The sequence below is a fragment of the Aedes aegypti genome, chromosome 1 (assembly GCF_002204515.2).
Source record: "Aedes aegypti strain LVP_AGWG chromosome 1, AaegL5.0 Primary Assembly, whole genome shotgun sequence".
Classification (NCBI taxonomy): Eukaryota; Metazoa; Arthropoda; class Insecta; order Diptera; family Culicidae; genus Aedes; species Aedes aegypti.
This window is the reverse complement of record NC_035107.1, coordinates 144,802,943-144,829,501: the sequence shown is the minus strand read 5'-3', so window position 1 is coordinate 144,829,501 and position 26,559 is coordinate 144,802,943. Positions and strand designations below refer to the sequence as shown.

General features: G+C 35.5%; 1 protein-coding gene across 1 annotated transcript; it reads right to left on the bottom strand.

Moving 5' to 3' along the window:
* Window positions 1–479: 479 nt before the first annotated feature.
* Window positions 480–15,072, bottom strand: LOC5565073 (beta-galactosidase). Its single transcript, XM_021849677.1, has 10 exons — window positions 14,906–15,072; window positions 9,563–9,630; window positions 9,333–9,490; window positions 9,053–9,267; window positions 8,828–8,992; window positions 8,656–8,760; window positions 2,011–2,357; window positions 1,663–1,944; window positions 1,061–1,595; window positions 480–641 (listed from the first exon to the last, which is right to left on the bottom strand). The coding sequence occupies exons 2-10, from the start codon at window positions 9,617–9,619 to the stop codon at window positions 634–636; spliced, it is 1,872 nt and encodes a 623-aa protein (XP_021705369.1). The 5' UTR covers window positions 9,620–9,630; window positions 14,906–15,072; the 3' UTR covers window positions 480–633.
* Between the last annotated feature and the right edge of the window lie 11,487 nt (window positions 15,073–26,559).

Sequence of the window (26,559 nt, the reverse complement as noted above, 5' to 3'; positions counted from 1 at the left end):
ATCCACTAATTTCTCACACGTGGGTCCGTCTCAGCACAATGGCTGCACAAGTTTGGCTCACTTAAAGACCGTTTGTGAGGCTATTTTAGACTCTTAAGTCGTAGTAAAATGGGAATGGTAGTAGAATGGGAATAGGGATGGGGATGTTCATGTTGGGATTATTTCGATGTTTTTTTTGTATAATTCATTTTTTTAAATTTCATTTTATTTTAGGTATAAGTATTTTAATTTTAAATATTTCAAATTTTAATTCATATTATTTTTAATCAGCCGTAATTTTAATAAAAATGATAAATAATAATAAATAATTCGCATTGATTTCTGATCTTCATTAGCCTAGTACACCAAGCCCGTGTTGCCTGAATAGTTTCCAAGCTGTCAGTTAAGAAGACAAGACGATCAATATATAATATCAATTATAAAGGACGAGCTTCTCAAGCTTTTCTTTCGAGTCAGAACACTTTTGTCAAAAGAGGCAGTTTCATTCAATGGACGATTGTAATAAACAAAACGGACGCTATGACAAGCATAGCGACATTGTAGCTTTGTGTGTTTGACAAAACAGCAATGCTGTCACTATGTTAAATGCCATATGTAATGAGTGCTAAATGAGTTTTCTTCAAAGATCCATTGCTAGGGCCCTGAGAGAGACTCGCGAAGAGGAAAAATATCAACGTCATATGCAGCCAAGATTCCCCTCTCACGAAACGTCAAATGCAGCCCACCGTTTTCATGGCTGAAAAAGTGAAAAGTATTGTGTTCAAAGTAAACTGTAATCAAAAACCTCAGTCGACGGAGCAGTTTTTTCCAAAGTTGCTGATAAATCTAAGCAGAAGATCAATTATTTCTAATGTCTGCTATGTTTGCTGGCATAAAATTTTACTCAAACGGCTATTCATGATTCGATGTGATGCAAACTCAATCATTTTTTGCTGAGAGGTTCATGTGAGGGTTTGAACAGCATGCGCATAATTGGTATAAACACAAAGTGGAATAAGAAAAAACTCAGCAATCACAGAAAAAGAAGACCGTCTTCGCGAGTCTCGTCTCAGCTAGGGCCCATTGAGAATAGCTTGGTCTCTAAAGTTGATTAAAGTACCCTGCATTACCTCCTTCTGATATTCAATCACAACGATCGTATTTTTCCCTTGAATCAAAATATGTCGTGGAACATAGAGCGTTATTTGCGGTCCTGCTAATGGCCAATATCTTCCTAAATTGAATCCATTGATGAACACTACTCCTTTTCCCCATCCTCTCGGGTCAAAATATGTATCGTAGATATTATCGGTAGTAATATTGAATTCACCGTGGAATATTTTCACTGAGCCGGTAGTTTCCTCCAAACCGCTGAACTGGTCGATATAATTTTCCAACTGCGAGTAGTTTTCAAGTGGAAAGCCTGTCATGCTCCAGTTTAGTAGTTCCGTGCCGTTCAGAGTAACTGCACCCAGGATACCTTTCTTGTCGTTTGCAATGTTGTAGTTGATACGGCCTTGATTCTCCACCACCAGTTGAAGTTTAGCTGTTCCTGATTCAAGTCTGATCGGCATCGAGTACGTAGCAGTTTCACGTGATAGGATTCCAACGAATTTCTGCAACAAAATTATTAGTTTTATAAAAACTTGAAAATCTCAGATTATATTATTCTTCTGTACTTACGTTATCTACGTGAACATAAGCGCGATCGTGTAGAGTGTCAACCCTAATAGTCAAGGGATCCGAGTGGTGCAGAGCTTTAGGTATTTGTGTTTCATACAAAATCAACCCTGAATGTTGATTTAGGGCTTCGAATCCCAACGGCCGTCGTGACGACAATGAATACTTTGCCAGAATCTGTCGTGCTTGCTCTGATAGAAGCGAGCCTAGACGGTTCATCTTCACTGGTGGAAGGTTCATTTTCGGAAGTTTGCTCGGTACAGACACACCAGGATCCGGAAGAAACTACCGAAGACATGGTGAAGTTATGTGTTATGAGTAAATGAGTGTGTACAAATATGTTTACATTACCTCTAATATGGTGTTCCTAATAGCGAAATACTTAGATGTAGGATCGCCGGCTTCGTCTAAGGGGGCATCATAGTCGTAGGAAGTGATATCAGTATTGAATCTCCCAGGTCCGCCGTCATTAGCTCCCGCCGTGAACGCAAAGTTGGTTCCTCCATGGAACATATAGAAGTTGACGTTCGCTCCCTGTTGAAGCATTCTGCGTAACTGACTCACCACGGGCCCGGTGGCAACTTGAGCCAATGGTTCCATCCAATGGGTAAGCCAACCAGGATAAAATTCTGCATTTACCAATGGCCCTTTTGCTTGGTACTTGCGAAGCTTTTGCCAATAACTGTCGGGGTTCCCAACTGTAATTTGAAAAATCTGGATTAATTGCGTAGAGGAAATAATCGTGTATGATTTGATGTGAAAAGCATTGTTTGTGGTTTAAAAGAAACGGGCATTTTTCACGCCAAATTTTGTAGCACAGCGTAAGACGGATGAACGAGAGTGGATTGAAAGGTGAATGCAGTGTTTTTTGAACAATTGAATGTCATCAGTGTTAAGCATACATGCGCAATAGTTGAAGGTAACGGAAGTAGTGATAAGAATGTCGGCTCCAAAGACACGATCCTCGCTAATTGGGAGATATGTATCTTTAAATAAACAAATATCCACTATTTGTCAAGTCAAGCTGGTATCATCAACAGGTAAGCTCACTGACAGGCACTGCTTCTTGGAACTGCATTCTAGACTTTTCAAGCTGTGGCACCAATCTCTACAAGGCAGCGTCCATTTATTACGTAACGCTAAAATTGGAAATTTTCGACTACGCCCCTCCCCCTCCGTAACGTTTTTTTGTATGAAAATTTGTATTATTTCCAACCGATGAGATTCGTCTGTAGCTGGATTCCGGCGCGTATTTTCTTCGAAAAAAAGGAAATTTTCTTGCTGGTGAGTAATGGAAGAAAATTTCTTCTCTTCGAAGAAATTGTTCGCCGGAAATCGCCTACTGGACAGGTGTTTTTCGACCCAGCTGATAGGCTTAAAACGCTGTTTTGAATACTTCGAAAGTCTTATGCAAGTGTCGACTACGCATTACTCGTGTCAACACCGAAGCTCCATAAGTGCTAGAGATAGAACCGGTTATCCAAAGCATGAAATCAAATAAAGCCTGAGGGGTTGATCGCACATCAGCAGTGGTGCGCATGGTAGATCCCGTAATATCTGCACAAATGCTGCAAATATTAGTCTACAATATCTGGGAAACGGTGGCCTTTCCAGCTTACTAAATGCAAGGCACAGTGTTCACCACGAATCCGGTCGGACTAAGAAGGCGTGGGGTGCAACGAACTAGGTGGATTGACCAGGTTGACCTGGAGAGTGTGAGTCGCAGTCGAGGATTGAGAGAAGCGTTAATGAACCGAGTGAATTGGCGAAATATTGTTGGCGAGATTTTATCAAGTTAATTGATGTAAAACCAAATAAATAAAATAATAATTGCATCCTGCCCAGCACACCTTATGCAGCGCTACTATACTGAAAGCTCTGATCTTCATTAAGTTGTGTGCGTCCAATGAAGCTGAGATTTCTGTAGTTCCACGTTCCGAATTTCCAATCGTAAGCCCTTTGGTGTTCGATGGTTAAGTACTTTTTTTTCGTTCCTGTGCAAGTTATTTTTATCTACTGGTTTATAAAGCCTGACACCAACCTGTTAGATTTCCGGAAAACCATAGTATGCAGGTTTGCTCAGAATCCATTGCAGGTACCGTAATCCGGGGGCAAATTGATCATTATTTCACAACTTTTTGTTATGTTATCTTTTGGAATTCAAATATTGTCAAATTTATTTCGGCAAAATCAGTACTTCATTGATCTCTATCAGTTTATGTCATGGATTTTTTATGAAATAAAATTTAATATATCAAAATGAAATAAAATTTAATATTTGAAAATGGCACATTGGGGCGAAATCGATCACTAGATAATAAAGCATATTTTAGAATGTAAAATTTCCCTATCTACTAAATTTGGGTCTCCTGAATCCGAAAATGATGTCAAAATTCTTACAACTCATATATATCATCATTTTATAGCAAAATTAAACTTTGTAAATCTGCATAACACGCCTAAATGTATGCAATTTCCCTTGAAATAAGCACGTTATTCAACAATAAACGGTTTCATGGGCAAAAAACTATTCTTGTTATGATATGGGGATTTTTTTTTATTATCGTACAAATTGGGCCGAAGGGTCTCAGATTTTCATGAAACTTTTTCCACAGGCAGGGCTAATGGATATATGAATAAAAAAAAATTGAGAAAAATTCAGGGTCGCCTATTTTTCCGGAAAACTCAGGTGGAAATTTTTTGTTTTCCCTTGACACTACTTACTTTGAAAAATCATAACTCAAGAACGAAGCATCGTAGGAACAAAGTTTTTATATGAAAATTTAAGCAAATTTTCTCAAAAATCCAAAAAAATATGAACTGGAAAAAGTTTTCCACAAAATTTTCCACCGTTGGGAAAATTTGTAAAGAAAAGCCGGAAAAACTATGCCCGAACTCGTGGAAAATTTTCAAAAAAATATTTTCGAGAAGGTAATTTTATAAGCTTTAATAACTGAAATTTTTGGAATGCACTTTTTTTTCGTTTTTGAGTTATGGCCAATTTTGTGAAAAATGTCCAGATGTGCCATATAAGAATTTTCTTTGAAAAATCATAACTCAAGAACGAAACATTGTAGAAACAAAGTTTTTATATGAAAATTTAAGCAAATTTACTCAAAAATCCAAAAAAAATATGAACTAGAAAAAGTCTTCCACAAAATTTTCCACCGTTGGGAAAATTCGTAAAGAAAAGCCGGAAAAACTATGCCCGAACTCGTGGAAAATTTTCAAAAAAATATTTTCGAGAAGGTAATTTTATAAGCTTTAATCACTGAAATTTTTGGAAAGCACTTTTTTTTTCGTTTTTCAGTTATGGCCAATTTTGTGAAAAATGGCCAAATGTGCCATATAAGACTTTTCTTTGAAAAATCATAACTCAAGAACGAATCATTGTAGAAACAAAGTTTTTATATGAAAATTTAAGCAAATTTTCTCAGAAATCCAAAAAAAAATATATGGACTAGAAAAAGTTTTCCACAAAATTTTCCACCGTTAGGGAAATTCATAAAGAAAAGCTGGAAAATCTATGCCCGAACTCGCGGAAAATTTTTATTAAAATATTTTTGAGAAGGAAACTTTATAAACTTCAATTCTAGTAACTTTTAGGATGTACTTTTTTTTTGTTCCTGAGTTATGGTCAATTTTGTAAAAAATGCAAAGATTTGCCATACATGCCTTTTCGTTTAAAAATCATGACTCAAGACTCATCATGACTTGTCGAACCGATAATGGAGCACTTCACGCAAATTTTCATCTTTTCCGTAATCCACCGAACTCCATTCGAATGAAGCTTACTGATGAGGCCTTGGCTGATCGATCGTAGATTTGTCCTTACTGATTTGTGGCCGTCCAGTCCGAAGGGGTTACAGCATAAAGAATTGTATTCGTAATATTGAACTTTGTCCATTTCAACAGCTTCGGGAAAACTTTTTTCACTTTCCAAAAATTAATAACGAGGAATATACAGCTGATAGACAACACTTGCACTTTCTCACTGCTCATTGTTAGTTTTTGGTAAACTTTTGATTCTCAAGCCATTTCAACGCTTTAAACTTGAATTGGTAAATACCTATTTGTCATATTGTCTACCTATTTATTTAACTGTCAATTTTGTAGTTACCTAACAGGAAAAACTTGCCTACATTCTGATTGAAGAAAACTTTGTTTCTATGTAGTTTCGTTCTTAAGAAATTTTGTTTATGAACTTATAAATTTGTAAATATATGGTTCAAACAGCTCATCCTAGCAATATTTGATCATGTTTTAGGAACGAAAAATGAGCGTATTGAAAAATATTGTAGGATTGGATCTTATTGATCGCTCTTTTCAAATATACTTTGTTTGAAAGCTGGAATAGCTAATCGGGTTTTCATTATTTGTTTTCATAAACAGTGAAAAATGTCCTGGGAAACTGATTCCATTTCAAAAATTTCATATTTTTGTGATAATTTGAATCCGGTTCGACAAGTCATGATGAGTCTTGAGTCATGATTTTTAAACGAAAAGGCGTGTATGGCAAATCTTTGCATTTTTTACAAAATTAACCATAGATCAAGAACTAAAGAAAAGTACATCCTAAAAGTTACCAGAATTGAAGTTTATAAAGTTTCTTTCTTAAAAATATTTTATTAAAAAATTTCCGCGAGTTCGGGCATAGATTTTCCTGCTTTTCTTTATGAATTTCCCCAACGGTGGAAAATTTTGTGGAAAACTTTTTCCAGTTCATATTTTTTTTTTGATTTTTGAGAAAATTTGCTTAAACTTTCATATAAAAACTTTGTTTCTACAATGTTTCGTTCTTGAGTTATGATTTTTCAAAGAAAAGTCTTATATGGCACATCTGGACATTTTTCACAAAATTGGCCATAACTCAAAAACCGAAAAAAAAGTGCATTCCAAAAATTTCAGTGATTAAAGCTTATAAAATTACCTTCTCGAAAATATTTTTTTGAAAATTTTCCACGAGTTCGGGCATAGTTTTTCCGGCTTTTCTTTACGAATTTTCCCAACGGTGGAAAATTTTGTGGAAAACTTTTTCCAGTTCATATTTTTTTTTGATTTTTGAGAAAATTTGCTTAAATTTTCATATAAAAACTTTGTTTCTACGATGCTTCGTTCTTGAGTTATGATTTTTCAAAGTAAGTAGTGTCAAGGGAAAACAAAAAATTTCCACTTGAGTTTTCCGGAAAATTAGGCGACCCTGAAATTTTCTCAATTTTTTTTTATTCATATATCCATTAGCCCTGCCTGTGGAAAAAGTTTCATGAAAATCTGAGACCCTTCGGCCCAAACCCGTACGGTAATAAAAAAAAATCCCCATATGCGATTTTAAAAATATGTTCAGCAGTTCACACTGAAGCTTACACAACAATTTTAAAACTCAAAGTTTGCATGCAGGCTTAGCACCAACGGATTTTTTAATACCAACATTTCCAACAGTATTGCAAACACCTTAAAAAACTGTGAATATTTCTATGCAAAACTGATAATAATAAAAATAAAATAGTTTAAAATCATAATAACACGTCTATAAAGTAGAAAACATTGAATGTCTGTGATGCCAAAGAAGTATTAAGCATCCTTGAAAGGAAATGCTATTTGGTACCGACTTGATCAAATTCACCCCTGTGATCAATTTGCCCCCGGATTACGGTACTTGAGCGACGATGAGCTGCCAGTAACATGGGGAACTGACGCTGTTGTGGTCCCCTCTTAGCATCGAGAACAGATGCTACTGGTTTGCTGAAGCGAAACAGCAAAGTTACTACCGTTATTGACCTAATCTTCTCTAAGGTTGTTCTAACATTCAATAATTGGAACTTAGTTCTCGAAGTTACATGTATTTTATATGCAGATGACGTCTCCCTACGGCACACGTCGGGTTTAACAACCAAGGTGCGACTTTCACAAGATCCAGTCAATTTATTTACTTCGCAGATGATATGGATCTTGTCAGCAGAACATGTGGAACGGTTGCAGCTCTGTGCACCCGCCAAAGACAAAGAAGTCGGTTTGATGATGAATGCATCAAAAACAAAATACATGCTGATAGGCGGAACAAAGTGCGACCGAGCCCGCTAAGGGAGCAGTGCTACGGCACACGGGAATACTTTCGAGATGGTTAATGATTTCGTCTACCTCAGATCCTTGTTAACGGCTGATAACGTTAGTCGTGAAATATGCGATCGAGAAAGATTCATACCCTCATAAAATGACTATTACAAAACGCTAATAAGACCGGCGGTCCTCTATTTACATGAAGCATGGACCATGTTGGAACAGGATCTGCAAGCACTTGGTCGAACGACGGATGCTTAGGAGGACCATCTTTGGCGGTGTGCAGGAGAATGCACCACGAGCTCGCCACGCTCTTCGGCAAACTCAGTATTCAGCAGGTGGTGAAAGCCGGAAGGGTGCGCTGGGTAGGGCATGTTGCAAGAATATCAGACAACATCCCTGCGAAGATGGTCCGATTCCGGTTGGTACAAGAAGGCGGGGAGCACAGCGAGCGTGGTGGCTTGATCAGGTACAACAAGATCTGGAGAGCGTGGGCCAAATTCGAGGTTGGGGAGACACATACATGGTCCGAGAAAATTTCGTTAAAAAGGTTTTATCAATTTATGTAACATCCAGTTGATAAATGAATGGTACGCTCAACTCTGGAACATTGTTCTCTTAACTTGATTTCGTATTATTTATCCAACAATGTTGAAATAGTCAATTCGGTCCAACACCGGTGTCTAATTCGTTTTGCGTAAGCTGCCGTTAAGAGTCCTTCTGACTTCTAACATCACACAGTGCCCAAGAGACTATAGTAATTTCCTAGAAAAGCTTACGACTGATGTTAGACCCCGAGCTTTGTGCAACTATGAGATATTGAGAATGTTTCTGCATTCTGAAAATCGAACAGTATCTTCCTCGATCAATAGCAAAATGGACGTCGAATAGCAAAATGGACGATGAAAAATGGGCATTTACCTCAATTTAGACACTTACCAGATCCAAAATCAAGTGTTGCCAGTACGCCTGGGATTCTTCCGCATGGCAGTTGATCCGGTCCATCGTTGGTAAAGAGCACTGCTTCATTTTGGATGTAACTTTCTGTAGCGGAATAATACGTTTATTTTGTGTGATATGCAACTCCTATGCCAATTGATGTGCTTCATACCTGTTAAATTTCTGAGGAAAGACAAATATCGACCGTCACATGCGGAGAACGATCCATATTCATTTTCTATCGACACCATTATAACTGGTCCTCCTCGTTTGTATAAATGGTTTTGAATCCGCGGCATCAGGACTCCATACCACTTTTCCACTTCTCGTAGGTAGTCTGCAAATTTACATTATACAGAATTAAGTGAAACAAATAACATTGAATAAATAAATTCACCTAGATCATAGGTTCGAAGCTTCACATCTGGATACTTGGTGAGAAGCCAATAGGGAAAGCCACCCATATCTCGTTCAGCGCAAATATACGGTCCTGGTCGTAGGATGGCGTATAGGTCTTCCTCCTGGGCAATCTGTATGAACTGCTCCAAGTTTGCAATTCCATCCCAAACATACTGCCCTTCTTTAGGCTCATGTGTAGACCACTCGATGTACCTAATGTTTCAATGAGAAATGATTCTGATTACTTCCAAAAAAGACAACGTTATGTCGAAACGTACGTCATGACTGCGTTTAGTCCAGCGGCTCGCATCGTCCGCAGAATTTGTCGCCAAGATCCGGGCAGAGCGCGGAAATAGTGAAACGAGCCCGATACGAATCGGAATGGCTTTCCATCCATAAGAAAAGTATCACGCTCATAATCGATTGTGAATGATCTCTGGAATAAATTATAAGATGGTAAGCTTATACTTACCTTTCCGATCACCTTTGCCACTATGAAATATAATACCGTAGCGTAAGTAACAGCTAGAAAAGCCGCTAATATGAAGACGTAAATTATTCTCATGTCCTTGAACACTATAAAAAAGAAGCAAATTTGAATGCATTAGATTTGTAACTACTATAGCATTAAATAAGGCGGCATCCACAAATTACGTAACGCTCTAGGGGGAAGGGGGGGTATAGGCTCAAATGTTACGGCTCATACAAAATAATACAAATTTTCATACAAAAAACGTTACGGAGGGGGAGGGGCGTAGTCAAAAATTTCCAATTTTAGCGTTACGTAATAAATGGACGCTGAAGGTGATATTAGATTGAGTTCAGGGTTGCTGAACTACGACGAATAGCCTCTGATATATACTGCTTTGCGTTAGAAAATGGGTTAGAAAACGTGCGAAGTTTGATTTTTGACCAACTTCGCCGCGTCGCAAGTCGATTCTCAATAGTGCACATAATGCACACGGCAGATAGCATAGATGTGCACTATAGCAAAGTGACTCGTGACGCGGCGAAGTTGGTCAAAAATCGAACTTTGCACGTTGGTTCATCCAATTTTCGTCGGTAAGCAGTATAACCATTAGCCTGGGACACGGTTATATGAAAAATTTAGATTCTCGCTCCAGTCCACTTTTTGGATTGCATTTAGGTCTCATAACAACTGTGCAAAATTTCAGCTCGATCGGTGAAACTATATTTTAGCGCCAGCCAGTTCAAAGTTTGTATGGGATTTACTATGGGAAAACTTACTTTTCCAAAGAAAAATCGCCACAGGTCGTCCATTGTGCTCTATAAAAATTCTGAACATAAATCTCGATAGGTATTTCTAAGATGAACAACATTGCCGAAGACTGCAAAGCAATCCGATGCTTGTGATAAAAGTTATTAAGCACAGACTATTCGAAAATTTTGCTCAATTTTGTTATAATCAAAATAATACTCCTATTCTTCATCTAACTCTAATAATACAACGATTGAAAACTTGTTTCTTTTTGTACAAAAAAAAATGTTTGCATTGATTGCACTCGTCATATACGTCAAAATCGTGAAACATGATTTAGAAAATCGTTCATTTCATAGGGTAAATACCATTGCTCACCAATTACAGTTTCTGTAGCCTATCTTACGCAATTTTTCCTCAGCTTTCTGATGGTGATCTCCGATTTCAAAACGAGCGGTGCGCTAATGGTGAAAAAACGATTTTTTTAACAAAATTCAAGATGGCCAAATTTAAAATGGCCGCCAAAATTTTTTTAACTTTAAATGAAAGCTATATCCTTTCTCTATACGATGCCACTAAGTTTGCTATGTGTTCCAAGCGAAATATGAGACATATCACGTGAAGAAATACCCAATATTTATCAAAAAATTGGCTTTTTCGCAAACTGTTTAGCTAGCTGGCGTACGTCTACCAATTTGAGAAAACCGAAAGGACCACCCTTAAGTTTAAGGATAAACATACATTGAGTTCTAATTGAGGCTTTGTAAATATTTCAGTTGAATACTTTTACTACGAAAAATTAAAAAAAATGTATCCAACTCGCCAACGCGAAAATGGCTAAATATTATAAGAATATAAGATTGAAAAATAAGGTTTGACTCCCATTAAATTTAAAACATAATGATTTTTTCGCATAGCATCAATGCTTTACGATTGTTTAATATACTTGTAAAGATTTTTTGCGAATAAGTTCTTCGGACAGTTAGTTTTACATGTATAAAAACGGTATATCTTATGAGACAAGAGGGACACCTCAATTTTCTCATATAACAACAAATGAAGTTTTTTTCCTTGTCTAATATTACATTAAATCAATGTTTCTTAATAATTTAAATCAAAATAAACCATCTAGGACATTCAAAAATGTTTCTGAATAGTTTTACTATTAGTTCAATAGCCAAAAAATTACGGTTCTATTATAAAATTAACTTCTATACCGCAGTTGTTATCTGTACCTACTCTAGAAAGTAGAGTTTAGATGAGGATGTAATAATATATAAGATTTGTTGCATTTTACTCAGGTGGTCTTCTTACCCCACTTGCCCCGTGGCTTGTTGAAAACCTCACAAGCAGAGACATTTTCAAAAATCTCAAACCATTTGGCTTGAATGACCTCAATGTAACTTTTAAAAGTTAAATTCTCATCTAGCATGAGCCCTACATACATAACTTCATATGACCAATTTATGAGAACCCCTCTCATCGTGACAACATATCTACTTGTAGGTTTCAAATAAAGAGCTTTTGATTTATGTGGGAATATTATTAGTTGAGTTTTGGAAGCATTAGGAGAAATCATCCTGTTGCAGTAACTCGCACTGAACCCCATGTGGTCGGTGTAGGGGCCGAACCCGGTGATGAGCGAAATGACAATAGGAGAAATGTGTTGACAGAAGTTTGATATGCAAGGGATGAACGATGAGGGAAAACGGACACTATTGTTGTGAAAGGGATCGCTAAGATTGATTTGTTCCACGAGGCATTATAGAAAGTTTATAAAATTATTTTAAGCTATATCTTATTTGTGAATTTCTCTATATTGATTTGATTTACGGTGGTCGCTGATAAGCGTAAACACGCATAAAGGGGACATCACAATAGTTCAAGTTAATTGGACGCAGTGATTCAACACCCGACAAAGAAGGAAAAAAACACGCAAGGTGGTGAAACCCATATTTGATACTTACAATCAGCTATAAGGAATTGATTAGGACTTTGCTGGGGAGAGTCGAAAGCTTTTCGGAGTAAGGATAGACCAATGTAAGTGAAAGATACGATTAAGTTTGTTACGTTTCTTACACATATTATGAATACAGCTTTTAGCGTTCGTTCGTGGCATCACAGCGTGCTCAAAAGAGTTTCGTTTACTCTTTCCTCAACACTTCCATTTTTGCAAGTATGATGAAAACATATCCAAACTGTTTTGCAATCGACTACAGATGACACGCAGGCTTCGTCCTTTGGCGGAGGAGCCTATGTCATCCGCAAACAATGATTTTTGACATCCCTGAGGTAACTCAGGTAAGTCAGATGTGAAAATTGTAGTATAAGAGATTGAGCCATAATGAAAATGAAAAAAAGCAAGCATAAGCTTTTATAAGACACAGTCTTCCACATCATGCGACTGTTCATTGGTTGATCGACTGAACCAATCAACAGACAGCTGTCAAGGATGAACGGGAAAGCAAACGTATAAAAGGGCACCGCCTGATGCGGTCACATCAGTTTATCGACGATAGTTGAAGCGGACGGACGAAAAGGAGCAGCAGTAGCAGCAGCGGAACAACAGTGGAGAAAGCTACACCGCTCCGACGATGAGCAAGCGGGTGGCATCTGTTCGTCGGAGCGTTGAGAAACAGCAGAGCAGCAATCGGCGCCCAGTGTGTTCCTCACTGAGGCCGTCGAAAGAAGTGGATTTAAAAGAAATAAAGCTGCTCTGGTCACGACAAAAATATCGTATAGTATTGGACCCAAAATGCTGTCTTGAGGCAGCAGTTTTTAAAGGAAGTCTTTCAGACCTGGAGTTCTGATAATTAACATGAAGTGTACGATTTGACAGACAACATTGAATTATTCTAACAATGTATGTTGGAAAATTAAAGATTTTTTTAATTTTACGATCGAACCTTCATTCCAAACTCTGTCGAATGCTTTTTTTATGTCTAGAAGAGCAAGACCAGTAAAATAGCCTTCAGATTTGTTGGAACGGATCAAGTTTGTTACACGTAAAAGTTGATGAGTGGTCGAATGTCCATGGCGGAATCCGAGCTGTTCATTGGCAAAGATTGAATTTTCGTTGATGTGGACCACCATTTTGTTCAACTTTTCAAAAAGTTTACTGATGGAGGAAAGCAAACTGATTGGACGATAACTAGAAGCTCATGCAGGATTTTTTCTGGTTTTAAAATTGGTACAACCTTAGCATTTTTCCATTTGTAATGAAAATAAGCATTTGTTAAATATGTCAACTAAGAATGATAAGCTACTTTCTGGAAGCTTCTTGATGAGCATGTAGAAAATTCCATCGTCGCCAGGAGCTTTCATATTTTTGATTTTTTTAATAATAGATCTCCCTTCTTCCAAATCAGTCTCCCAGGAATTTTCGAAAACGTTCTCTTGATTGAGAATATTTTCGAAGTCCTAAGTAACTTGATTTTCTATTGGACTAGTAAGTCCTAAATCAAAATTGTGCGCACTGAGAATTTTCGCAATTAGTTATTAATAATTTGTTTTCCTCTTTCAATGCCGGTATTGGCATCTGAGGTTTTTTTTTCAAAATTCAGATAATTTCCAAAAGGCCATTTAGCCAGGGGTAAATTAAGAAATCTTATTTTCAAAATGTTTGTTTCTTAATTGTGAAAAACGTTTTTTGATTTCTTTCTGCAAATCCTACCATATAATTTTCATAACAGGATCACGAGTGCGTTGAAATTGCCTTCTCCTCACGTTTTTAAGACGGATCAAGAGTTTAAGATCATCGTCTATAATCACGGATTCAAATTTTACTTCACATTTTGGAATTGCACTGTTCCTGGCTACAACAATGGAATTTGTTAAATTTTCAAGAGCATTGTCAATATCTAGTTTTGTTTGTAAAGAAATGTTAACACCAAGATTAGAGTTAATATATGTTTCATATATATTCCAGTCGGCTCGAAAACTTAATCGATTAGTCACCACCAGCGTGTGACGATTAAGTTTTCAGCTCAATCCGCCTTTTGGATCTCTAGATTTGTGATCTTGAAATTTTGAGATTCGGCTTCGATGCATCTTCACCTTAAACGTGTTTATTTAACAGTTGTTTAATATGAGCGTTCGTTGCCAGTTGATATTTTTTTTTTCATTTGTCTATCGTGTGGCAAGCACGAAGGTAATCAATGCCCTGAGAATTCGAGAAAATTTCCTTGACGAAGAGATCCTTGATCGACGGGATTCTAACCCATGACTCTGAGCATGGTCTTGCTTATCTGTGGTCTTGCTGAATAGCTGCGCGTTGACCGCTATATTGGGAACCCTAAGAACCACGGCTATATAATCAAAAATGCAAAGAATTATAATTATAAAAATGAAAATCTATTAAAAATAGTTACTTAAACAGGTCTAGAATGGTCAACTAAACTGTAGAAGTTTCGGTGAATAAAACATATCCAATTTAGGTTTACCAATTGCCCTAATAGGGGAACGATGTAGATAAAATCAATTTCCAATGAACTGTAACGGCGGTTGAAACATCAATGATGTGTTCTTTATTTATAACAGCACGTCTATAGTTTTCAGCTATATTTAGCTACATTACAACATTTGTACAAACATATATGTTTGCTACGTTACAATACTACACTTAAACCGTACCTTTTGCTTCTAGAACTTGCTCCAACTTAACCGGTTAACTTCTGGGACGCGACTGTTTGATAGACAATTATGCTCGCTCAGACAAAGCCGCTAAAAGCAAACGATAAGCGGGTACTAAACAAAAACACTTTGAGTTGTCTATAGGGGCACGCAAAGATAAATGAACTGCGGGAGGCTTGGCTAACTGTGAACCGTGAGTGGAAGTGCATATAAAAAAGCTGAATTAAAGTTCTCTTATCTGAATGGCTCAGAGCACTTGATGAGTGATGCGCGCCCATAGTTCCTATAGGTACGCGTGAATCGAAAAATAAAACCTGTTTCGAAGTCGGGATTTGATGCTGGGTTGTTCCATTAAATGATTTGCAAACCTGTTTAATTAGAGATACATTGGCTTTAAATTCTTAATAAATCATCATAATCAATCAAAGAACGACAGCGATTTTGATGAAATTGCAGAAACTGTGACATTCAGATACAAAAATCTAAGTTTTGTGGGTTAATTTGGCTGATCAAAACGTATTATGTCATAGGGTGTCCTTATCCACACCCGGTTCAAAATTTAAAAATGTTTGAAAATCCAATCCCCCATATCTCCCTTACCATCCATACCCTAAAATAGTGTTCTGTGAAATTTTCAGTTTTCTAGTTGGTGATTTAAGGGTGGCCTAAAGAATATGTAGGTTATATGGAAATTACTATGGAGATATTTTGAAGAATGTTTCAAACACGTTAGTATTGGAATCTGAGTTATAGTTACTCAAATCATCCCATAGTAAAACTCATTCTTCAAACCATAATAATAATTTTGCTGAAGAGAACAATTCAATCCGACGAATAGGAGAAGAGATACTCATGAGTTTGTTTGCTATAATTTTGCTTCATATGGAATTATAGCCCTGCAAACATCAACATAAAGTCCATACATTAAATTAGCTCAAAGAGGATTTGTTTCTTCAGAAACGTCCTTCATAAAGGTTGGAAGAATGTGTTTTTTACTATGGGATGATAAGTTTTTACCTACATTACAGTATTAACGTGTTTAAAACATTTCTCCATAGCAATTTCCATACAAACCTAGATTATTTTTGGGCCACCTTTAATTCATCACCGAAAAAGCTGAAAATTTCACAGAACACTATTTATATAGTTAGGATGGTAGAGAAGCTATGGGAGATTGGATTTTCAAACACTTTTAAATTTTGAATCACCCTAGTGTGGATATCAATGAAAGCGTAGTTGCCTTCATGTTCCAATAGTGGTTCAATGATGGCAGCAACATTTTAGATAGATGAATTAACATAAATTAATGTGGAGATGATTGGTATGCATTTAAAAAATTTCAACTGATGCTACGTGGGAAGAATGTTAAACATAAGTGCTGTCCATTAATTACGTAAGACAATTTCACGGACCTTTCAATCTCCCCTCCTAAGATTTATGGATAAAAATTAAAAATCAATTGTGTGGCGCGTAAGAAATTTCACGCCCACCATAACTTTTAACGCAAAGAGTCCTTAGGTTAAAATTAGCTCTATTTTTCCAAATACCTTGTATCGTGTGGGACCGAAATCCATACAGCACCGAAATCCGTACACTTGATTGAATTTTCATTATTTCAATATCAAAATAAATAAATATACAGTTTTCAAATTACACAGCTCATAACAATAAGTTATAAGTTGTTATTCATGCTAATTTGTTACAAGTAGGCCATGATTTGAAAATCGTAAAAATCAAAATGTGACCGCAGAAACAAGTTGTAGTGAAATTTGTACAAAATGTATGGTTAGTAATTATTGTTGATGCAAAATATTGTGAATAATTTACCTTCTTATATCACAAACTCCAAACATTTCCAAATGAAATGCTTGGGTACACGATATTGATCTACATGATCGTTTGCCACTAGCCTCATTGATAGGAGGTAGTGGGAGCATATAGTTCTATGGCTATATTTGCCCCAATTCCCCTAAAAACGATTTGTTTCATAATTTATTGAACATACATCACCGAATTCAACTTATTACGAGCTAAATTGTTTTTAAGTAGATCAAACAATATTTAAATTATGAAATAAAGGAGATTTTGGGGATCTTTTGAACATAAATAAGAAAATAATCGAAAAAACTAAAATTGAATACATGAGAAAAATATCTAGTTTTCCTAGGGAAACTAATTACTCAGGGTCAAGTTAGCTACACAAACATTTATGTAGAAATTTTATGAGGGTTAAATTGCATTTTACACGGAATTATTTGAAAAATAATTTTGTCTTTTCACGGATATTTCTTACTACAATATAAAAATTGCCTCATATGCTACAGAAAACTAATAATGAAAGTGAACAAATAAAGTCCTCCATATTTTTCAATATGGCACTTTTTTTATTGAAGGTGCAGTAGTTAACAATGCTCAATTCTCAATCCAAAATCGGTCATAAATTTCATTAGTATGTTAGTTTTGTTATTATGTTTGTCATGTTTGACTTCTCCTAAAGATATTATCCTAAAAGTAGATAAAAAACTCAATTTAGTACTATACCATTTAATTCCACACAAAGGGCATAGTACTAAATTCGGTTTTTCATCTACCTATAGGTATTTCCCTAAACACCTCGAAGATTTTTTATCATATTATCCTAGAAATTGTCAATACTGAGTTGGAAACAAACTGACATAACATATTGTTCACCTAATTTAAAAGCAAGTGAAGTACTCGCGGCTCTTTTTCGCTACCCCAACATGTAAATGGTTCAAGAATAAAAACAATCATACATAATAACGACCAAGGATGAAGACGAGATTAGTTTCTTTAAAACATCTTTTTTAAGCATTTAGCAGAATTTTTGCTTAAAACAGATCGGTTGTTTGTTGACATCTATGTCCCTCTTGGTGAATCAAACTGTGATAATATTGTAAAACGATATTATGGTTACATCTTATTGTATGAATTTCAAGCACGTTAACCCTCTAATACCCAACCCCGCCTTTAGACGGGGTACACTTTGGAATTTTGTGTATTTTTTTGTAGCTCGGAAATCAAAATGATTTTATTTTTGACTTATAGCTTGACTCATAACACGCATATAAGAAAAGTTTTTTATGACTTTTGAAACTTTTTTGAATTTTTGGAAATTGTTTGAAAAATTGTATTCTTATATAACCTATAAATGCCTGGGCTTCATTTAACGTGTAATATAAAAAATCGTACCTTTTATATTTTTCTACGATTAACCTATCACAAAAAAAGAGCCTGGTGGTATTAAAATCATTTCAAACCTGTTTTTCCGTTAGTTACACGGAAAATAAAATACGCTCCGAAAAAAAAATAAAAATTTAAAATTTTTAAAAATACTGCAACAATTTAAATTTTTATTATTGCCAAAAATCAACAACTAGAGAAGGCTTCAAGAAAAAATGAAAAAAGCTAGGAATGTTCAAAAATAAAAATTATAAAAATCAAAAACCAAAATTTAAAAATTTGCGAATAAAAATAAATAAATGCCCAAAACATGTTTAGAACGATTTTAGATAACGAAAAATAATACTTAAATCGAAAATAAAAATTTGGGTATTAGAGGGTTAAAGAGCCTTCTTAAATGTCTAACAAAATTATTTTATTTTATGGTTTGCATGTCATGTTTACATGGTTATACATGTCGAATTCATAGAAGCGCCCGAGCAAACTTGGATTACAAAAAAATAACACGCTCGGTCATCAGATAACAAGCATTTTATATCTTAATTTGTTTTCATTTTGGTTGAATAAGCAGGCAATATAATAAACATACTTATAAAAAAATATACACTAATGAAATGGATGACGAATTTTGGAAAAGATTGAGAATTGACCATAGTTAACTAATACATCTTCAACAAAAAAGTGCCATATTGAAATATATGGAGGATTTTATTGGCTCACTTTTTCTGTAGCATATGATGGCAATTGTTTTATTGTAGTAAGAAATATCCATAAAAAGACAGAATTATTTCTAGAATAATTCCGTGTAAACTGCAATTTAACTCTCATGAAATTAATATATTGATGATTGTGTAACTTACTTGAGTAATTATTTTCAATAAGAAAAAAAACTGTCAATAGTTTTTTCATGTACCGTAATCCGGGGTATCATTGATTAGCGGGGTAACATTGATCGGAATGACTCATCTCGTAAAAAGTTCGTATCATCATTTATTGATGGAATACTTCCAAATTACGAATGATGCTTCTCTTTCTTATATTCAAAAGCTAATGTAAGTGAGGATTTGTGCGAAAATTGCGTTTACATTATGCGTAAATTTGTCAACTTTTCGAAACAATGATTTCAATGGGTAAGGATGACACTACCGAAGATTCATGTCTCACATAAGTTCTGCCATCGATATGAGCAAGAAAATTGCGGTTCTTACTAAAAATGGCATCGCCGAAAACGATTCCGTTGTCAAAACTTTCATAAGTGTGTTCAATTTGGCAACTTTAACGAATTACTGTAATGAATATAGAAATTCCTTAGGAAATTGCCTACCTTTAGGCGTATTTCGTGGTTCGAGGTGTTTTTAATTTTAAAATAACTCAAAAAGTAAATGACTTGTAAGCGTTTGGCCTTCATATTCGGCTTCAGGGGCCATGATTTAAGTAAGTAACGATATTTTCAATATTACCGAACGTTGTTTCCATAGGTGATCAATGTTACCCCATATCAGCTATATCAAAAAATCACTTAAAACATTTTTTTAAACATGCTTAAATCTTTCAAAAAACAATATGCAGTATATAGTCACGAGCTATGCGTGGCAGTTCTTGTTTCAAAAATATAAAATTTGCAACATTTGCATTTTCAAACGAAACATTTAAGAAATATTCAAAAAAATGATCAATGTTACCCCGAATTACGGTATAAAATTTTATTTATTTTTTTTTTCTATCTTTATTAACGAGATTTTTAGCCCTGGGCTAGTTCATCTCGGGACCAACGGCTTTACTTCCCTTCCGAAGGAAGACGTCACTGAAATTTTTAGTGACTATCTCGGGGATGGGATTCGATCCCAGGTCCTCGGCGTGAGAGGCGTGTGTTCTAACCACTACACCAGGTCCGTCCCCTTAAAAATTTTATTTACTTTTTTATTATTTTTAAGCTACATATGTGTTCAAGATCCCCATTATCTCCTATGTATCATGATTTAACAATTGTATCATCTACTGAAAAAAAAACACAATTTATTTTGTAATAAGCTGAATTCGGAGATGTCTGTTCAATAAATTATGATCCCCCGGAGCACCTGGAACCTATTATAGAGTGGTCATGACAGTCGGTGGTTCTGGAAATACTTCCGGAATTATCACTTTCCAAAATCTTGAAGTTTTATGCCCATATTGGTATGGTTCCAAATATGTTCCTAATTTGCCACTTTCCCCAGGGACCTGGAACCTACTATAGAGTGTTCAGTGCGTCTAATGTTTCTGAATATGCTGCTGGAAACATCATTTTGAAGTTTGATGCTCACTTGGAATAAAACAACTAAGATAAAGCTGACGTCTTTAGCAGTAAAGTTTTGGGTTATGAGCAGCAGTACGGATTTCGAATCACGGGTGTACGGATTTTTAACAGAGGTTTTTATTTGGCTTAGTGCTTAATGTGCTTATTCTGCGCGGCGTGTGAGGTGAGACGAGTCGAATGAGGTGACAATTGTCGACTCGCTCCCATTTGATTAACATTAGTCGTCTCACGTCACACGCGGTGAGAGCGACTCGTCTCGACTCACACGCCGCGCAGAATAAGCACATAAGTGTACGGATTTTGGTCGCACACGGTATCATTCGCGAACTCTACTACTGAAACACTGTCCGAACTACTGGAACACGTTTACTAATGGTCTTCTTCTGCCTGGCGTTACGTCTCTGGGAGGCTTTTCAGCTTAGTGTGCTCATGAGCACTTCTATAGTTGTTAACGGATAACTTCTATAGTTGTTAACTGATAACTTGTGGCAAGTACGATGATACTCTATGTCTACATCCTGGGAGGTCGAAATAACTTCCATTACGAAAGATCCTCGTTCTAGCTGCGCATTTATCGCGACAGTTATCTGTTTTTCAATTGTGACTAAAGCAATTTCGCGTACAGCAAATATTTTTTATATGTTTGCCATCTTTCGATTGCTGATAATCATTGTTTTTGAATGTTATAAAAATTCGCACATGAACAAAACTTAACTTCTCTCAAAACCTTATTTTTCATTAGCTCATGAATGTAAGAACAAAAAAACACTATTCCTTCCAAATCTGTCGCGTTTTGCCGGAAACTCCTAAAAATCGTGAACTTCTTCTCAAACATCATGAAGAGAAGAAGTACAATTTTTTTACTTATGACGACAAAACTGAACGTTTGTTCAAAGTCGTCTTGAAAAGTCTCTCAATAAACTATAAGTCACCTGAACAGATCAAAAATGGAATAAATGATTTACTTGGATTTTCCCCAGTCCAAGTACACCGGGGATTCGCTGGTTGGAACACGACTGCCTTCCATCTAGCGAATCTGACCCGTTAGTAGGAAAGACTGACAGCTGGTGAAAATGCTCCACACGAACGCATCTGGACAGCAAATTGCCACAAAACGTACATATACATACGCATTTGTTCTATATATGGAGACTTCAAAGCGACGATACTGAGACGTCAAAGTCAGTTTGACATTTTCTGTTGACATTTGAGTGCTTTTAGTTGGAATATTTTCCAACCAGCGAACATCCAACCATCGAGTCATTCCATGTAGCGGAACCCCAACGAGCGAATCCCCACTGTAATCATTATGAAAAAGAGAACCCAAGCTGGCATTGTTCGGAAAGGGCTTTCTCAAGAATATTATTTAGTTCACTTTAACGAAAAAGTTCAAAGTAATATTAAAGCTTTAGAAAAAAATTAGACTTATGTTGGATGTACGTGTGACATGTGAACATTTCCAGAAACCTGGAGGAAATTACCAGAACCAAACTCAGTGCCGTCGGTGCCAAAAGTGGGGTCATGGTACAACAAATTGCCACATGGATGCTAAATGCATGATTTGCGGAGGTTCTTCCCACCATGCAAATCGTTTTCGACCTTTTGTCCTTTCGACCTTTTGTCTTTCGACCTTTTGTCTTTTCGACCTTTTGTCTTTCGACCTTTTGTCCATAAACCGTATAAAACATAAACTTTAGGTGTTTCTGTTGAAACACAGCTTGGTAAATATACTTTCATAGTTGCCTATTTGCATTCTCAATGCTCTGGACAGCAAATTAATTTGCCCCAAACTGACTTGCGAAAATTGACTCGCAATAAGTCAAAATTTTTTGTCATTGCTGACTTTAAGGCCAAACATCGGTCATGGAATAATTTTGAAAGTAATTCCAACGGCAGAATTTTATTTGATGAGTGCTCTTCAGGATATTTTTCAATTCAATACCCTGATAGCCCGACATGTTTTTCCTCTTCTAGAAACCCTTCTACGATAAAAATGGTCTTAACCGACTCTAGTCACCTCTGTAGCCAACTGGTTACTTATGCTGATTTTGATTCTGATCATGTTCCTGTTACATTTCAAATATCCCATTAAGTGATTCTCATTCCTATCAGCTCCACTTTTAATTATATTCGAACCGACTGGAATATATATGAAACATATATTGACTCTAATTTTGATGTTAATATTTCTTTACAAACAAAACTTGATATTGACAATGCTCTTGAAACTTTAACAAATTCCATTGTTGAAGCCAGGAGCATTGTAATTCCAAAATGTGAAGTAAAATTTGAATCCGTGATTATAGACGATGATCTTGAAAATGAAGTTACTCAGGAGTTCGAAAATATTCTCAATCAAGAGAACGTTTTCGAAAATGCCTGGGAGACTGATTTGGAGGAAGTGAGAACTATCATTAAAAAATTCAAAAACATGAAAGCTCCTGGCGATGATGGAATTTTCTACATCCCTCATCAAGAAACTTCCAGAAAGTAGGTTATCATTTTTAGTTGATATATTTAACAAATGTTTTCAATTAGCATATTATCCCGACAAATGGAAAAATGCTAAGGTTGTACCAATACAAAAATCCTGCGGAAGCTTCTAGTTATCGTCCAATCAGTTTGCTTTCCGCCATCAGAAAACTATTTGAAAAGGTCGTTTTGAACAGAATGGTGGTCCACATCAACGCAAATTCAATTTTTGCCAATGAACAGTTCGGATTCCGCCATGGACATTCGACCACTCATAAACTTTTACGTGTAACAAATTTGATTCGTTCCAACAAATCTGAAGGTTATTCTACTGGTCTTGCTCTTCTAGACATAGAAAAAGCATTCGACAGTGTTTGGCATAAAGGTTTGATCGTATAATTAAAAAACTTAAATTTTCCAACATACATTGTTCGAATAATTCAAAGTTATCTGTCCAATCGTACACTTCAGGTTAAATATCAGAACTCCAGATCTGAAAGACTTCCTGTAAGAGCTGGTGTTCCCCAAGGTAGCATTTTGGGACCAATATTATACAATATTTTCACATCTGACTTACCCTCAGGTACCGTTTTGACTCATATTCCGAACACCTAAGGCCACCATTGACTTCAAATGCATCTGCTAGGCATAAATCAGCTGAAATCTGTGAAAACTTCAATTTCTTTGCAAAGTCTAACTGTTAGCTGTTGGGTGTGCCGATAAAATTGTTAATTTTAGCTTGTTCGGTATTATTTTTACATAAAAGTACGGAACAACATTTTGATTCAAATGCCGAACACTGTGTTCATTCTGCCTCATATTCCGAACACCTTGATTCAAATTCCGAACAGCATGAATAAATCGTATTCAAATGAATAATTTCGCAAATAAATTAATCTGAGCTAGGATTACTGGTCTTGAACTAGAGAATCATCACTACCCCAGAGGTATAAAATAGATCGGAAGGCGTTAAAATTGAATTGCCATTGACTGCCATTTCCTTGTGATTCGATGACATATTCCAGCGAAACATTTCAACCAAATCGCCATACAAAAACCGTGTGTTCGGAATTTGAGACAAAACGGTACCTCAGGGATGTCAAAAATCCTTGTTTGCGGATGACACAGGCCTCTCATAAGGACAAAGTCTGCGTATCATCTGTAGTCGATTGCAAAAAAGTTTGGATATTTTTTCTTCATACTTGCAAAATGCTTCCAAAACTCAACTAATAATATTCCCACATAAACAAAAGCTCTTTATTTGAAACCTTCAAGTAGACATGTTGTCACGATGAGAGGGGTTCCAATAAATTGGTCAGATGAAGTTAAGTATCTAGGGCTCATGCTAGATAAGAATTTAACTTTCAAAAATCACGTTGAGGGCATTCAAGCCAAATGTAACAAATATGTAAAATGTCTCTATCCCCTTATTAACAGAAAATCAAAACTTAGTCTTAAGAACAAGCTTTTGATATTCAAACAAATTTTCAGGCCAGCCATGTTGTATGCTGTACCAATATGGACTAGCTGTTGTAATACCAGAAAGAAATCTCTGCAGAGAATTCAACGTAAAATTTTGAAAATGATTCTGAAGCTTGCTCCCTGGTATAGTACCAATGAGTTACATAGAGTATCCAATGTTGAAACATTGGAACAAATGTCAAACAAAAAAATTAATAATTTCAGGCAAAAATCGTTACAATCTTCTATTGCCAAGATTGATGCATTATATATATATATATATATATATATATATATATATATATATATATATATATATATATATATATATATATATATATATATATATATATATATATATATATATATATATATATATATATATATTATATACAGTGCTGTTCTGAATAATAGCAGCGCATGTCGATATTCATACAAAATGCTCAACTTTGACATGCTGTAGTTTTGTTCCTTTTCAAGCAATCGAGCTGAAATTTTCTCCACAGAACTACAAATATGATCAATTTTGTAACTACAAAATTTCAGTTTTTTCTGAGTCCCTGCCGAAAAGTGAGACACTAGGTTAAATTTTTCAAAAAAATAGCAGTTTTTCATTTTAAAATTTTTCTTCTACAAATATTTTAAACATTTTCGGTATAGCTGTAGGTTTGATAAGTAGGAGGAGATTGTTCCAATGGTAAGTGATATACAATTAAAAACTATAATGTCAAGCAGAAATTCAAATTTTTAAAACTGCTATTTTTTCGAACAATTTCACCTAGTATCTCACTTTTCGGCAGGGGCTTAGAAAATTTTGAAATTTTGTGTTTACAAAATTGGGCATATTTGTAGTTCTGTGGAGAAAATGTCAACTCGATTGCTTGAAAGGGAACAAAACTACAGCATGCCAAAGTTGAGCATTTTGTATGAAAATCGACATGCGCTGCTATTATTCAGAACAGCACTGTATCTTTAGGTTAAGTTATGGTAAGTAAATTGAAAACGTATATTTGTTTCTCTTATAAGCAGGTGAAATCAACTGCTCAACTGTTAATAAAATCTTAAATTTGTTTTACCATATTAGGATGGCAGTGTTGTCCAATAACACAGAACACCTAGATATAAGAAATGAATAATAATAAAAAAATACAACGGCATTCAACAATTCCATCAAGCTTTTTCAGTTGCTGCTCTGTGAGACAAAACGCGCTTCTACGTACTCATTTGCAGATGTGACGCATTGCTTGCATTATGATTGAAAAAAAAAATGTTTGAATTTGTTATCTAGAACATTGACTATTCGCGAGAAATCTACAAACAACAGTGTTATCGCTCATATCAGACTAGAGTTAAGTGACCAGATATATTTTGATCCATTTTGGGACAAAAAAAAAAACAAAATAATTCAAAACGTTTTAAGCAACTTAATAGTATACACCTTGTGTATCCATTTCTCAGATACCTCAAAAACTAACTCAAACACAAGACAAGAAATTTTGAATTGGAATTTATTGGGCTCTAAAATAAAGTTATACAAAATCAAGCACTATATGTGTATTATTTTCACAAATCCTGCAAAATCGATTTTGTGCTGATTTCTGCTTAATTTTAAAAATACCACGACGCACAGAGATGCTTAGTACACGGTGCTTCATTTACCGTTATTATCAAACAAAAAAGCAATCACGACTTTAAACGCCAGATGGTTTATATTCCTATTCTACACCTCTAAGCAGATAAAAAAAAAACCTTTGACGACATTTTGAGTAGGACGTAATTCAAAATTGTGTAGAATAGGTATATAAACCATCCGTCATAACACTGTCAAAAATGTTTTTGAAATTCATCATTACCGGAAGCCTATTTGGAATGTTTTTAATTATATAAAATCATTCAATTTTATAAGCATTTACCATAATCAACTGATTATGTGCAGGCTCCATTACGGCATTACGGAGCCGATTTAATTTTGTAATTACTTACAAACTCCATTTTTCAACGTAACAATCTTGAAAACTTGAAGAGCATACGGTCTAGCGTTCGAAACATGTTTTTTTATGTTCTTACTAAGTGCAAGTTGCATTACAAAGCGTTTGTTTGTTTATAAGAATTCCGAAAAAAAAAACACCCATTCAATCCAAAGACATTATGAATTTCTCTCATTTGGCTTAGATGTCATCATACTAGCATGTCGCGTGTATTGTATATTCGTATGTCCGGTTAG

Excerpts from the sequence above, each read along its gene's own strand:
- LOC5565073 (XM_021849677.1), bottom strand. The coding sequence starts at position 9,619 with ATGAGAATAATTTACGTCTTCATATTAGCGGCTTTTCTAGCTGTTACT. Across the intron at positions 8,761-8,827 it reads TTTCCTCAGAAATTTAACAG|AAAGTTACATCCAAAATGAA; the intron begins GTATGAAGCACA and ends ATTCCGCTACAG. Across the intron at positions 2,358-8,655 it reads AACACTTGATTTTGGATCTG|TTGGGAACCCCGACAGTTAT; the intron begins GTAAGTGTCTAA and ends TTCAAATTACAG.